The sequence below is a fragment of the Protomyctophum parallelum genome (assembly GCF_964188405.1).
Source record: "Protomyctophum parallelum genome assembly, chromosome: 21".
Taxonomy (NCBI): domain Eukaryota; kingdom Metazoa; phylum Chordata; class Actinopteri; order Myctophiformes; family Myctophidae; genus Protomyctophum; species Protomyctophum parallelum.
In genome coordinates, this window is record NC_139713.1 from 36,939,466 (window position 1) to 36,954,300 (window position 14,835).

Below are 14,835 nucleotides of genomic sequence, written 5' to 3' on the forward strand. Positions count from 1 at the left end.
TGCACGCACAGTCTGATCCTTCAAGTGACCCTTCTGGCTGCTGTTAGTTTACTGCATTTTTCAGCATTCCCTTTAAACTGTGCCAAGCTGCGATGTGTTTCAGCAGCATGTGCTCCACTGAGAGTATAGCAGGCAGCAGGTTCACCTGGTGTGAAACCAATGGGCTGAAGAATTTCAAAGTGCTATAAATATCCAGCCTAACTGTCACTAACCCTAGCATCAGCCAGCAATATAACGGAGACAGTGAGACAGCTAAAACAAACGCTCTGTTTTATGGAGATGAATGCAGAATTCGTAGTCAATGGCAGCTGTTTGTGGGGGACTAAAGAGGCAATCGGGCACTATAAAAGCTCTTGAGATAGGAGAGTGATGCTAACACACTGCAGACAAACAGCCACTGGAGGACCAATCACTTTACAGCCCTGAACACAAGACACGGAGACAGAGAAGAGTAAGCATCAGTGTTCTTGCGAGTAAATGGCCCTAAGCAGCGAGAGGAGGAGTGGTACAACTCTCCCCATACTAGAGTGGTTTACAAAGCTCTTCTTGTCCACACAGCAGCGTACTTGTCATCCTCTTGACATTCTGTGTGCAGGCACACTGCACAGGCCCGGCATGACAGACACTTCCCAAACACATCACATCGATTTGCCTCTGGAGGTCTCAGTTCTAACGAAGCAAAGGGCCAAAGGCCCCATTTGATACTTTGTCATATGATGGTGTTGCGCAGAAATGGCTAAAATCGCCAGTGTTTTGCCTGTAACATGCTTAGTCAATTGATGCAAACTCAATTACTCAAATCACATTTTATATGGTCACATTTTATATGGTTCATATGAAGTAGGTCGGGAATGGCTTATTGTCTGTATCAGCCGGTAACATGCGGGAGTCTGTCCCCGTAATTTATAATATTATCATATAGAAAATTAAATATGTGTAGAACAAGCCATTGTTTTGTGTCGTTTTTCAAGCTTTTTTTAAGCATTCGGCAATCTGCATGAACAGTAGAGCAGCAGTTGGGCGTTCGGTGTCTTGCTCAAGGACACTTAAGTTCTGACCCGTAGCTAGGGTAACCCAGGGATCGAACCTGGAACCTTTGGATTCCAAGAACAAACACTCAATACTAGCAATGATTGCTATGGGAATATACCATAGGGTTATTTTAACACTTTAACATCACTTGCAGCCAACACATGTGCAACACAAAACCAGGAATATATCAATAGTTGTCTGTATTTGCTATTCCAAACTCCATTTGGTTGTCTGTGCGCGCGCGCGTGCGTGCGTGTGTGCGTGCGCGTGAGACATACAGTAATATCTAAAGGCAACCAGGTGGAATCAGTGTACAGTAACTGAGTTCGAGTGGATGTGTTTCTGGAAAGTGTAGAAACGTTGCACGTAAAAAATGAAATACACCATGGTCTGCAATAGTCAAAGAGGTGGGATTGGCAGAGATGTGTAAAGACGGTCACTCAGTACTAATGTCCAAGAGGAAGTGGGTCAAATAAAGTCAGAGACACACAAGTTGAAAGCCCACACTCGGCCTGCAGGCCTGGAGGCTCAGTCGCAGTGGCTGATGGGATATATTGTTTTTATGTATGGGCATCTCATGCTGTGTGGGTACAAAGAGGATGAATCAACCTAATGCTTTTCCTACCCATACACAGACATGACTCAATTGTAGTGTCCATTTAGATTGGCATCGGAAATTGGCAATGACTGTAAAGGACAGACATCTCCTTCATTGTTTAAGCCTAACCCTAACGCCAGGCCAGAGGCTCTGAAAGCTGAAAATGAAATGCAATGCAAACACATGCATGCAAACACACACACACACACACACACACACACGCACGAGCGCACGCACGTGTGCACACGCACGTGTGCACACACACACGCACACACACACACACACACACACACACACACTATGCAAACAAGACTAAGAGCCTAAAATCCCTGCTAGCATCACTAGAGGCTTACACCCAACTGGACCAAAGTGGTTTGAACGGAATTGGATCAACATTGCCATCCTTACAGATATTTTGGCATGAGGATGGCACAAAAGCAATGACAACGTACAATAATCGTACATCGTCCAGGGATGTACAATGTACATCTGCTCTATGACACGTTGTGATTTGGCAAATTTGGCACTATGATCAAATTGAATTAAAAATGGATTTGAATTCTACATTATATTTCTATGTTTCTATTCAAAACAAAATGCATGACTTGTGGACTAGCTTGGTGTCCAGGCAAAGTATTTTCTTAATATACACTTCTTAATGTGCTCTCTGTAAAGCCATGACACTCAAATCATTACGGCAGAACTTGTATGCTCAACTTCCAAATGTTCACACATTGCATTTTGTGAAATTATCTGTAAACCAAGATAGAGTTGGTAAGGTTGTACTAGTGATTAATAACTGCTGTAATAAATGACAATGAAAATGTTATATTCTTTTAAGCCAAATGTAGTGACCAATGTATTGTGCTGTACCTACTCATGAACCAATATTTGGGAACATACAAAAATGTAGACTTATTGGCTGAGCTATTGGTTCACAAGTTGCCACTGCCAGACAGAGAATTTAGTTAATTTTATTTATCTATTAGCTACTGAAAAATCTTCCAATGGTGGCCATTTAAGTGAAGAGAAAACGTTTTCAAGACATTTTCCCTGGAAGCATTGTGTTAAATACATTTCCATTGTTTGCTGAGCACCACTCTGTGCTATTCGTTTTGTTTGCTGTAGTGCAGACACACCCGCTATACCTTTTGTGAATCTATATTGCTGATTTACATGCCAATTTTGGCCTACATACATTGAGTTGAAAAAGTATTGCTGTGTAGGCCAACTTTTCTAAAGTGTCAGAGACAGATCACAAAAGCGATTATATAGTAGACCCAACTATGCCGTAAGAATTTGTCATTTTGTAGACCAGTCATAACATCCTTGCTTTCGGACTAGTTTAGAAGCTGTGCCTGCCGTAACAGGTCTTTACTAGCCACCATTCAGCCCGTCTGTCTGCAAGACATAGCATTACTCAGTCCACCAATCCTTAATCAGGTGCATCATCACTGCTGTGGAGATTGGCCTGCTCAGGGTAGACATACAAAATGCACATGTACTTAATGTCAACTCTTCAAAGCCTGCTGGGCCTAAAAGCACAGATTCATTAGGCTTAGCGCACCACATAGGGTGTGTTTTCAAAACAAGATATTATGGTGCTCAACACTGTGTAATTACACAATGATGAACCCAACTACCTCAATTACGGAGCCTCGCCATGCTAGCGGCTCACCAGGGTGGCTCAGCTCATATGGTTTAATGGGGGAAGCAGGCAGTTCACTGGAAACATTAATAACTCAAACACTGTTAAGTGTTACACCCCAATACGCGATCCAATTGTTCGGGTACTATGGTGTATAGCAAATTGAAAGATTGTGGAAATTGCAGATCAAGTTTACAAGACTAGTGCAACACGTCGCGATGTAAACTGTGAGCTTATAGATCGCCTATTTGCACAATTCGTTGTACGAACTATATAGGGCCTAAGTGGCCAAAGACAGCATAGAATAAATGGACGTCGGCTTGAATTCCTTTAGGTTTTTACTGTATAACCCAGATAGAAGTCCAAGGATCCTGGATATGATACAGTAGGCTGCCCATTAAATGGGTCATCACCTGATGAGACATGGATTAAAGTGTGACTATGGAAGGAGCAATGCAGGCAGACAGTCAAGCAGGCCGTGTGGGAAGGCTGTGGCCTAGCAGAGCGCTCTGCTCCCTCTGACTGGGTCCACCCAAGACTTGAGCAGAGCAAAATGAGCACCTTGCAAAAAGCCACACAACACAAAAAGCAAAGCAAAGAATGTCCCCTGCATTTCATTCTGCCAGTGCGCTTATTTTTACATATAAAGCTCCACAACAGTGAACCGCTTGGAAAACGGTCTGGATATATGCCTACATAAAAGAACAATGCATTCAAAATTCATAAAAGAACTATGCATTCAAAACATAAAAGTCCTGATGTGCAAAGAGACAATTTATTCATCCCATTTTCTCTATATAACTGCTTGGAATTCACAGCCATCTGCTTGAGAATAATAAAACTATAATAATTAAATAATAAAAGTTTTTATTTTTTTAATTGACCTGCTCATGAATATGACTTACAAAATGTACCTAAGTCTTCTCTAATCTTCAAATACATTCTAAATCACAATGTGATCACTGTCAGTTTCATCTGGATTTATCACAGCATTGCTGGATCAAAGATGAAGGTTGTTAAGTCACAGTGAGTAGTGGACAACCATCAGAACAAGTGAGTAAAGTAAAGGTATTTTGAACCATTACATGGCATGAAATGGTTATTTTAAGAGAGGTGCGAGTATTTACCTGTGTCCACATCTAGATCCTCCTGTAGTGAGCCTGTGCCCTCCGAGGAGGCCTGGCTCTTCCAACCTATGTTTCCCATCCAGGATGCCCGAGTTCACACAAACCTACCGGCCCGGGTAGGAGGTTACCACTGTCCAACACGGTTTACTGGTAGCACTGGAAGTCTTACAGTACTACTGTGTGCTACTAATATGACTGCAGTTTGTGTCCTGATGACTTTGTGGTCAGATGGGTCATTTTCACAGCTATGGTTCAGCTGCACTGCCCAAAGTTAGTCATACAATAACTGATCCTCATGATCCATCCAGTCTGACTCATTAACACTACGGAACACACAAAAGGAAATATATCCACAAATAGCTTAATGAAGATGAGAAGATGAGTACTTTTATCCCATCACATGCAGCAGTACATCCAAATTGTTGGTTTATTTGATGTGAGAATTACTCTTGCGTCTCTGAATTAATTCATAGGTAGGGTCACATAATCCTCACTCAGCCGAGGTCCTGACTGAAGTGGTCTGCTTTGCGTCATCAGTGGTCCAGTGTCCAATCCAATCCGTGGCTAACTTCTAGAACAGAAGATGTACTTAACCTACTGATACGTCCATTAGGAGAAATACGAACCTGCTTTGCAACATGCAAGCCTACACATGGCACTGACATCAGGTGCAGCACAAGATCTGGAGGCCAACTTCTGAGAGGGATGATGTCTAAAGATCAGTGATGAAGACGAGGAGATGAACACCGGAAGAATGATGCTTGAAAGATATGGGAGGATACTCAGGATAGCTAGAAAACAGGCCAAAGCCTTCACACAAATATACTGTTGTTAGAAAGAGACCATTGTCCGTCTTGCATTTTTCATCATATCCTCTTTCTAAGCATTATCCAAAGTCAGATCCATCCCTCTCATAATGCTCTCTCTGAACTGGGACTCAATACTCATCGGCACTCTACTTCTCTCCACCCCTCTGCCTTTCTGTCCCTAAACCCGATTCACTCCCTCTTTTGCACTCCCATACAGAGCAGAGAGCACACTCAAAACGAATTACAACACAACTAAATGTACTATGGTAACAGCACGCTTCTCATTCCGTGGGAAAAGGCACGATGAAATGCTCAATGCCATTAAAACCTCGAAATTGCAGCATGTCAAACCAAGACCCAAAGCCTGCCATATGCCATTGCCACAGCGGGCTCACTCATCAGTAATGAGGGAAAACTTAAATCTACTGGGATCTACTGCTTTAGACTTTATTTCAGTCAGTGCTGGTTTAAGGTAATTCAGATGCTATACTCCTTACATGACAAACCAGGACCTAGTTAAGGCTAAGCCACGCAGTACTATCCACTTGACTAACACTAAGCCACGGAAATGTCTTACGCTTGCATGTTAAACTCTTGGAATGCTTAACAGTAAACACCCAACAACATTACAACCAACTGTTTCAAAAGCAAACAGACATACAGCTACACTCACAGTGAGCAGTGTTGGGGGCAGGGAGGCTAAAATAAGGAACTGATGGATCAGGTCTGCTGTGGCTAGCAACTAACATTGAATCTCCAGCTAGCATGTAGTCAGAGGGCTAATTATAAAACACTGTGCTGCCTACTGCCTACTGTAGGGCTTTGTTACTAAAGTGGACACGCCAGATGAAGTCATGTCTCTCTAAGGGGAAGATAACAATTTATTATACAAAGATTCTTGATCATTGATGATTTTGTGAGTTCATTCTTACCTGGGGAAAGTATATTATTATCATATCATATCATATCATATCATATCATATCATATCACAATGTCAGTCAGGTACTGCTGAAACAACAAGAATCACAGGCTCATTTCTTGAAAACTCCCATTCAGTAAAAATAAACCTTATCATTGTACAAATGTCACCTTTCAGGGTTTATCGGTTGGTGGTGCGTTTCAGTATAGGAGGATTTTCAATTTCCTTGCAATATCTCATACATTTTATCACTGACAAATGCAATTCCTCATGAATGCATAAACCTTAGCAGATTTTGAGTAGATATTAAGTAAAGTAAATAGAATACAAAAATCGTTGTTTTGTTTTGTATGGAAATCTGGGGAAAGGAATAAATCACGTTTATTTCAATGAACAATGTGTTATTTGTTGAGGCCAATATGGGGAAAAGGTTCGTTCCTTCATTGTAAAAACTATAGGCCGCTAAATCATTGACAGTATTCATCAAGCTATAGTAGCAAAGAAAGCAAGTGCCGCAATTGAATGGCTTTGTTGCAAGATAACTAAATGTTGATTACAAACAGTTGTGTGATAAAGCAGATTAGTTTTACAAGCAGAAGTGAGTGGTGTGTGGGTTCCCCGGGGGGGGGGGTTCCCAGACCCATAGGAACGCACCCAGGGTGCCGGGCCAGTTCCGGCGAGCCGCCCCACGTCCGAAATGGTTGAGAAATGACAGAGTTACCGTGTGCCGGTCCCTCTACTGTACTGTACTGTACTGTACTGTCACTGTACTGTACTGGCACACCCGAAATCATCATATATACAGTTAATATGTGCGTGTGTGTTTGTTAGGTTGCGCACAGGTGGTGAAAAACAACCATGCTGTTTTCGTGCTCATACCCAGCAAGCCAGGGCAGGCACCCACCCAGCCACCCACACACATAACTCCGTAAGGGAGTGGTTGCACCACTCAAAAATAAAGCAGCTGTACCACGGCTCTACCCTTTCCCCTCCTCAACTTCCCTCTCTATCAAAAAACTCCAAACACTCAACAGACTAGGCACAGACACATGCTTCAGACTGGTTAACACTGAGGCTTTGCATCAGTCTCCAATGTTGTCTTGGAGGGCTGTGGACAATGCCGGCCTGGTGTGTTATTTGTTTGACTTACGTTGGTGTGTTGGCATCCGAAAAACTACAAGCAATATGGCTGCCTAGTGGGGTCAACGACGGCGCTTCTTTTCTATTAGTTGCCGCCAGGGCAAGGTTCACCAATGTTGAACCCTTCACCTCATAATCCTTTCCTTTAATGTGTTCATTTTGTTGTAATGGAGGAATTCAAAATTGCAAGTCTTGTTTCTTTTGCACTATAGAGTCTCTCTCTCTCTCTCTCTCTCTCTCTCTCTCTCTCTCTCTCTCTCAGAATTGACAGAATGTATCATCATAAATCATAATGATTATGTTAGTAGTACAGTCGGTTTGCATTCAATTGAACAGGTATATAGCCCAAGCTTGTACTTTGTATTACACTGGTAATGAAAACTGACCCTACCCACAATGTGAAGCAGAGAGAGTGCAAATAATGCATTATTTTTTGATAACTGCATGGCTCGAGGTAGATTACGGTTATACACCGTTCCCAGCGAGTTCACTAAGGAAAATGTTAATCTTGCACTCTGCCTATATGTTGGTGCACAAATCTTATGTAACCATTTGTCTATTTTAGAGGTCAGCATTCGGGATACCATCAATTGTAACACAATCCTTCCATGATTTTGCATGCAAAGAAGCCTCAGTATTGTCCATACTCCATACGCAGAGTGTTTATATATAGTCACATTTTGGTTTATTGCTTTTAAATACATAAAATCTGGATAAATTAATAAATAAAAATTAATACAACAAAATCCCTTCACTGCGACAGCCCTAGTCCTATAGGCATATCTTCCATGTGCAATCTGTAGCTATGGATAGCAAGTTATTGATGATGTCAGTGTTGCCTGAATATGGAGTTCCACTCGGCTCCAGACGGCCTGGACAGATTATAAATCAGATTATAAATTCACACAAAGTTGTTGTGGTGGACGGATTTGAAAAATATTTGATTGATTTACTTGCTGCTGATCGGTGTAGTGGTTTGCAAGATTAGCCATGGAAAAAATATAATCTCCATGACCATGTATGCCTTTGCCTGACCCCATTGGTGTAGCAGTGGCAGCTGAGCTGTATAGTTTGCTGTGTGATTGATCTGATGTCGGTCTTGCCCAAATATTGAGTGGGGGATGTATGTATGCATGTATAGATGCATGCATACATACATATAGACAAACAAACGCTGGCCCCTTATTCGCCATGCCGTAGAGAATTTGTACCACCCAAACCTATATACACGTGCGTGAGACATGAGAGCGGACCATCAGCAATTCAGTCCGTTTTGAATGCTTGATATCTGCACATAAACTCTCTAAACGAACTAAGAATCAAAGTTACACAGGTAAGTTTGATGCAGGTATATGAAATATAGTATTAGTACTATTTAGCTTATCTAGAATGATTATCTAGGGGCCCGATTGTCCAACAATCAGGGCCCTTTTACACCAAAATAACTTCTAGATTCTTCAGAAGTGCTTTCACGGAACCGCCGGACATTTTTTGGGTCCAGTTCCGAACCAACTATTAGGGTTCTGAACCAATTCATTTTCAGTTGAAACACTCAATAGTAGGCGGGGGAAAAATAACCTTACTGGTTCAACCCCGGTGGAAAAGGGGCCTCAGTGAGTGAAATACAAATAGAGACACTGCATTCAAAATAACAACCTCAAGATCCCCTTCAGTTCTAACCAGAACTTGTAACATGCAACTAATGGCCAGATTAGACATGCGCAGCACAAGAAACGCACACCAACAAAAGGAACAGACTGGTGCACACTCCCAATCTTCCTCCACCCAGTTCATTTTCTCACTGTAGAAGGAAAGAACTAGGATGTGAGATTGGCTTCCTGCTGTTGAGCTGTTTTGGGGCGACACCATCAACCGTAACAAAGCATTTGTTACTGTATGTGTCCAAGTGACTGAATTCTATGTGCGTTGTGCGTGCATATGTGCATAGGAAAGGGGTTTGTGGGTAGGCCTGTCATAATTACTAGTACACAATCCCCTAAAATGCAATTATTTGAGATAATTGCAATTATTTTGCATAATATTGTCATAATCATTTTCATGTTGAAATTTTGTTTTTCAAATTGTCAAGCAAAAAAATGTCATTATTGTGAATATGGGTTGAAGTCAGGAGAATGATGAGCAGCAGTACCCTCTAAGCAGCTTCAGAGCCGACATCCCAGTGAATGGCACACAACACGTGGTGTAAAGGGGCAACTTCTGAACAGGTGACAGACGCACTGTGACCGCGTTTAGCCCCAGAGAGACAAAGAGCCGATGACAGCAGGACACAGTGTCCATGGTGATAAGGGACTATGTTGTTGCAGCCACTGCCAATCTGACATTAACCACATTAAGCCTGGCCTGTCTATTTTAGGCATATGTGGAAATGTTATTATTTTCTTTTTAGAGCTAAAATAGTTTGTAGATCAGCTATTTTTTGCCATTATCATATGATGAAGTATATCTAAGGGCTTAAGAATGAAGACTTAAGAGGGTGTATTTGTCACTCATACAGGTGCAAGCAGGGACATGTCCAGGGTTAAAGCTTTACAGGAGAACATGCCTGACCCCCAGGTCATGAATCTCAGAAGGTGGATGTGGAGTTGTGGATTGGGCATGTGTGTGGATCGGACCCAAGGGCTATTCCAAGAAATCTGTAGGATCCCTAGACTAACTTTACATTTTGGGACGAGATGTTCAGAAAGGGGTAATAGTTGGTCATTGTTGCCAGAGACTCCCACCCTCCGCTGGAGCTTGACACAACCTCCTCCTGGAGCTATTGCAGAGGGGGAGGTCAGGTCACGGTCGGGGCTATAGGCTCCAGTAGGATATAGGGCTGAGGGAACATACAAAACTCCCTCTGAGATCAATGAGTACACGAGGAATAGAGCAATGGAAGGCAGCAGAGACAACAGCCCAACAGGTGACCCACTAAAACGCAACCAGAGGAGCCACTCTTAGCTGCACTTATGTGTGGGGGGAGAATTATACGAGGACAACGAGGTGTATAATTCCTATTATTATTATTCCCATGTGCTACCATTAACCAACCAATCAATTAAAAAGGTATTACATATTAAGTACTGTCTATTGAAATACGATGTGGTCATCAGTTCAAAAGACATGCAAAAACACCTAGAGAAGAATGACGCCAGACAGTGGTGGATGACACTCTCGCCCCGCCTGCTACAACGTGTGTGTGTGTGTGTGTGTGTGTGTGTGTGTGTGTGTGTGTGTGTGTGTGTGTGTGTGTGTGTGTGTGTGTGTGTGTGTGTGTGTGCATCATCGCACAGGATTGTGAGGCGAAGCGGGGAGACAGCTGGTGGGGTGTGTGTGTGTGTGGGATGCGAGTCTAGCTGGCGGGGATAAAGTTTCCATCCAAAAGCATACGTCTGTCTGTTCCTCCCCACCACTACTACAACAATATAACCAATTCGTTATATTGTTACTGTTTAGTATGCGTTATTGCGGCATATAAATATCCCTGCGGCGCCTTCCATACCACAACATGCAACAAATGTCAAACCCGACCAAATATGCCACGTGCACACAGTGCAGAAATCAATACAGGCACGAGCATCTTGGGCGTGAACACATTATATTATTATCACTGGAGTCCTGTAGGTAACAACCAGGCTAACGTTGTTAGCTCCAGCTCACACAGATGCTAGTGTGTGTGTGTGTGTGTGTGTGTGTGTGTAGCTGCAGCAGTAGTTAGCTAGCTGCGGTCAATAGCCTTCTCCAGCCAAACGCCTCTAAACCAGAGACACTACCGTGTAACCGTTTGACTTATTCGACCTAAATGATGTTGCTCTCGGTTGGTTTGGTTGGCGTTATTGCCGATACAGCCCTCTGGCTGGGTGTGAACACAAGCAACTAAATCAGTGTCGGCTAGCTAACTAACTGACCGTTAGGTTGAGCTAGCGGGGGTAAACGTTCATGTGAATGCTGTTATCCTGAAAAGAAGGGGAGGCATTCTTCACGTTCAGGGCCGTTTATAGTGGAAACCAGTAGCCCCCTTCATATACACTGACGGAGGGGAATTATACACACCACGGGAAAGTAATTAGTTAAAATGGATAATAACGTTAGCTAACACAAGCTGCTTGTCGCTTTGATTTATAACTGGACAGTCTGAGCAAAATACCAACTATCACTAATGGTACCAACGTACACACAGTCACACACACACATTTATTTTAGCTTTAAACCCTCACATTACAATCTAAAACCATTACTAAAGCTCTGCTGGATGCAGTACATTGTCTATATTTTATTTGTGTAATAAACACTTAGTCGTGTTGTCATTTCTTTAAGTATCGTATGGCCAACATTCTACATTTTCAGCTGAAAACACGCGCGTCGACACTTTTTTTCCACCCCTAGTTGACAATACGTCATTGTCGAACGAAAGGGTCGCGCGACGAATTGTGATAAATGCTTAAATGTGTATAAATAACGGTAAAGCCAGAGCAGCCCCGCCGGGGTCTGGGGCAGACGCTTACCTTGCTTGCTCTCTATTTTCCCCGACATTTTCGTAGCTTCCAGCGGCAGAGACTCCACTCACAGTTCCAAATAACCGTTAAAACCAACAAGCCGCCGTGTCTCGAACACGATTGTTATTCCCTCATTTTCCATATACTCATGTTATAGTGTCCATTTGGTGATTCCATTTCGCTGCTGGGGTGAAGGCAGTAGATTTACGAGCCACACATTGGTACAGTGAAAACTGTCTTTAGTCCGTCTCCGGGTGATTTTCTCTTGCCACAGTCAGACACGCACGCACACGCATACACACACTCACACACCGAGACTACACTGTCTCCACTCCAGACCTGGCTGGCTGACTCGTGAAAGGGTGCCGTCATCCAGCACAACAGTGACCCCTTGTGCGAGGAATTAGTTACATCAATCTGTCAACAATAGGATGGGTGGGTTCGAGTTGGGGTTTCAATGCAAAGAGCTGTGTGAACTCCCTAAAAAGCATGTAAGCACAGTGGTGGCAAGACAAGTAACAATACATCTATTGAAGTACTGTACTGTAGGTATAGCCTCCTTCAGTACAATGGTTTTATTTTTATTTTTAGCATTATTATTTCCTTATTTTAATACTTTATATAATAGCTCTCTAGTTACAGTCAAACTACAAACTGAGGGAGGATAATACAATAATAAACAGTAAAACATTTGCAATCTTGACATGTTGTACAATCAATATTATAGGTATAATAAGATGTGGGGACAACACACACACACACACACACACACGCACACCCCAAAAGCTGGACATATCGCCCCTCAAAAACAAAATATTGGTATCACTGGTATGCAGGTTTCTGACTGAACTGTCCACAGCCCTCCTCTGAGACATTATTTATCATGAGCATTTGTGAGGACCAACTATATGAAGATAGGTCCGTTGAAAATGGGTCCTTTAATCCTTTAAAGAAGTCCTTTAGAAAGGAAAGGGAAAAGAAATAAACTGGTAATCTAATGGTAGGAGAGGAGAAGGGGAAAGGAAGGTCAGTGGAATTATTGATCCATGGTGCCCGTTACATCTACTGTCACTTTCTACTTTTTAATCCCGTTATTCTGTTGTGACACCCTGAATTTCCCTCTTGGGGATTAATAAAGTGTTATATCAATCAATCCATCAATTCATGTAATGGAAAGGAGGGACGGAAGGAAGGGAAGGGAATAGGACATGAAGAGAAGACAAAAGCTTGGGAAAAGACAAATGTGAGGGAAATGTAGGGATATTAAGGAAGAGAGAAGGAAAGGAGGAAGGGAAGAAAGGAAGGGAATGCGACAGAATGGAAAATTAAAGAGGCAAGCAAAGGAAGGAAAACATTGATCTGGGTTTATTGGGTGCAATCACACCAGACTCTGTTTGTTCAGTATTTCTCTTTCATGCAATAAGTAAACCTTTAATTAGTCAAATATATTTGATGTGGACCTATCTCCAAAATAGGGATGTCAGGTTGTGGTAGTTCCACACTCACTCCACATTGCACATTGCATATTACTGCAAAAATTACTACAAAAATAGCCGATCTGTAGATCAGCTATTTTTTGCTATTTTTTACTTGGAATCCTGAAAAGTAATTTGCCTTTCAAATGCCTTTAATTATAGTTATGTTAACTTTATGACCTAAATTACAAATACATTGGACATAAAAAAAGACAATACAATTCTAGTTTACTTGTCATTCAGCTACTAGCCTAATATAGACTGAAGTAATTAAAGCGTGTCATGTTTGGAATTGTAACAGCTGAAATAAATACTACATCTATTCAAATGTTAACTTACAGTATGGGCCACATTAAGTGAAGGTGGGGGCCGCCAGTTGCCCATGTATGATTTAGGCTACACTAGTTATTATTCATAGCTATATTCTCTTGTGCTTGCACAGAAGAAACCACACCCATAACCAAAGTGTGTGTGTGTGTGTGTGTGTGTGTGTGTGTGTGTGTGTGTGTGTGTGTGTGTGTGTGTGTGTGTGTGTGTGTGTGTGTGTGTGTGTGTGTGTGTGTGTGTGTGTGTGTGTGTGTGTGTGTGTGTGTGTGTGTTTGACAGGTGGTGGTGGAGTCTCGCCCTCTCTCGGTAGAGTGGTAAGGATGTCGTGGAATTCATTCCCTGGGGCGATAGTAAAGTCGCCCAAGGAAAACAATAGACTTCTTGACAGTTACAAACTTGTCGGGGGAGGATACACTGTGAAATCCTGAGTGTTAGTTTAACTTTGAGCTCAGCACAAACAGACACAAATAAGATAGTTGAAGTCCCTAAATTGTTCCTTGATCAGCTAACTCTGGACAGTAAGCTGCTTTGACGATATGCCTATATGTCTGAGTTAGAAATACTCAGTGTTTTAATTAAGTATAGCAATACCACAATGTAGAAAATGTATTCTAATTTGTATTTATAAGTAAAAAGTATTCAGTAGCATCAAATCCTATATTAAAATTGGCTTAAGGGAGGACTGGCTGGCCGGCGGTCATGACCATAAAAGGAGCTAAATGCAGCTAGCCCAAACATGGAGTGTGTTGCTTAACCTCAATGTGTGTCATCATGCATCCGTATATGGGCACAAAAGGGGGCATGTCCATATATGGTATAGAGTCTATATACTGATGACATCAGTGATCTCCATATGGGCATAAAAGGGACAAGGATACAGATAGAGATTGGGCTGTCCAGATCCGACCTCTATTCCCATATGGTGATATGCATATATGGGACTGACGACTTCCAACTTGGCGCTGTCCAGAACCGCCGATCCAACCCATATTCCAACATGTGGCCATATACTGATGACATCTGGGATATCCATGCATGGGGCATAAAAGGGACTGCAGGGATCTCCATATATGGGCATGAAAGGGACACAGACAGAGTCAGAGACGGGTACGACGGGTACTCTGAGTGACAGAGCCCTCGACATTATGACTCAGACATATTGGTCTGATTGGCGATGCGACGTATAGGGGTGATGGCCGAGTAGCGGCCTGAACTCTATGTGAGGGCCACGTTACCGCGCATCTGTATGAACCTCTAGTCATT

General features: G+C 42.4%; 1 protein-coding gene across 6 annotated transcripts in view; it reads right to left on the minus strand.

The window, feature by feature from the left end:
* rapgef1b (Rap guanine nucleotide exchange factor (GEF) 1b) overlaps window positions 1–12,049 on the minus strand; it is a 68,016-nt gene extending 55,967 nt beyond the window's left edge. For all 6 annotated transcript variants that reach the window (XM_083793738.1, XM_083793736.1, XM_083793735.1 and 3 more), the window contains exon 1: window positions 11,780–12,049. In XM_083793738.1, coding sequence (XP_083649864.1) covers window positions 11,780–11,807 — 28 coding nt within the window. In that variant the 5' untranslated portion in view covers window positions 11,808–12,049. The remainder of the gene's footprint in view (window positions 1–11,779) is intronic.
* Window positions 12,050–14,835: the final 2,786 nt, after the last annotated feature.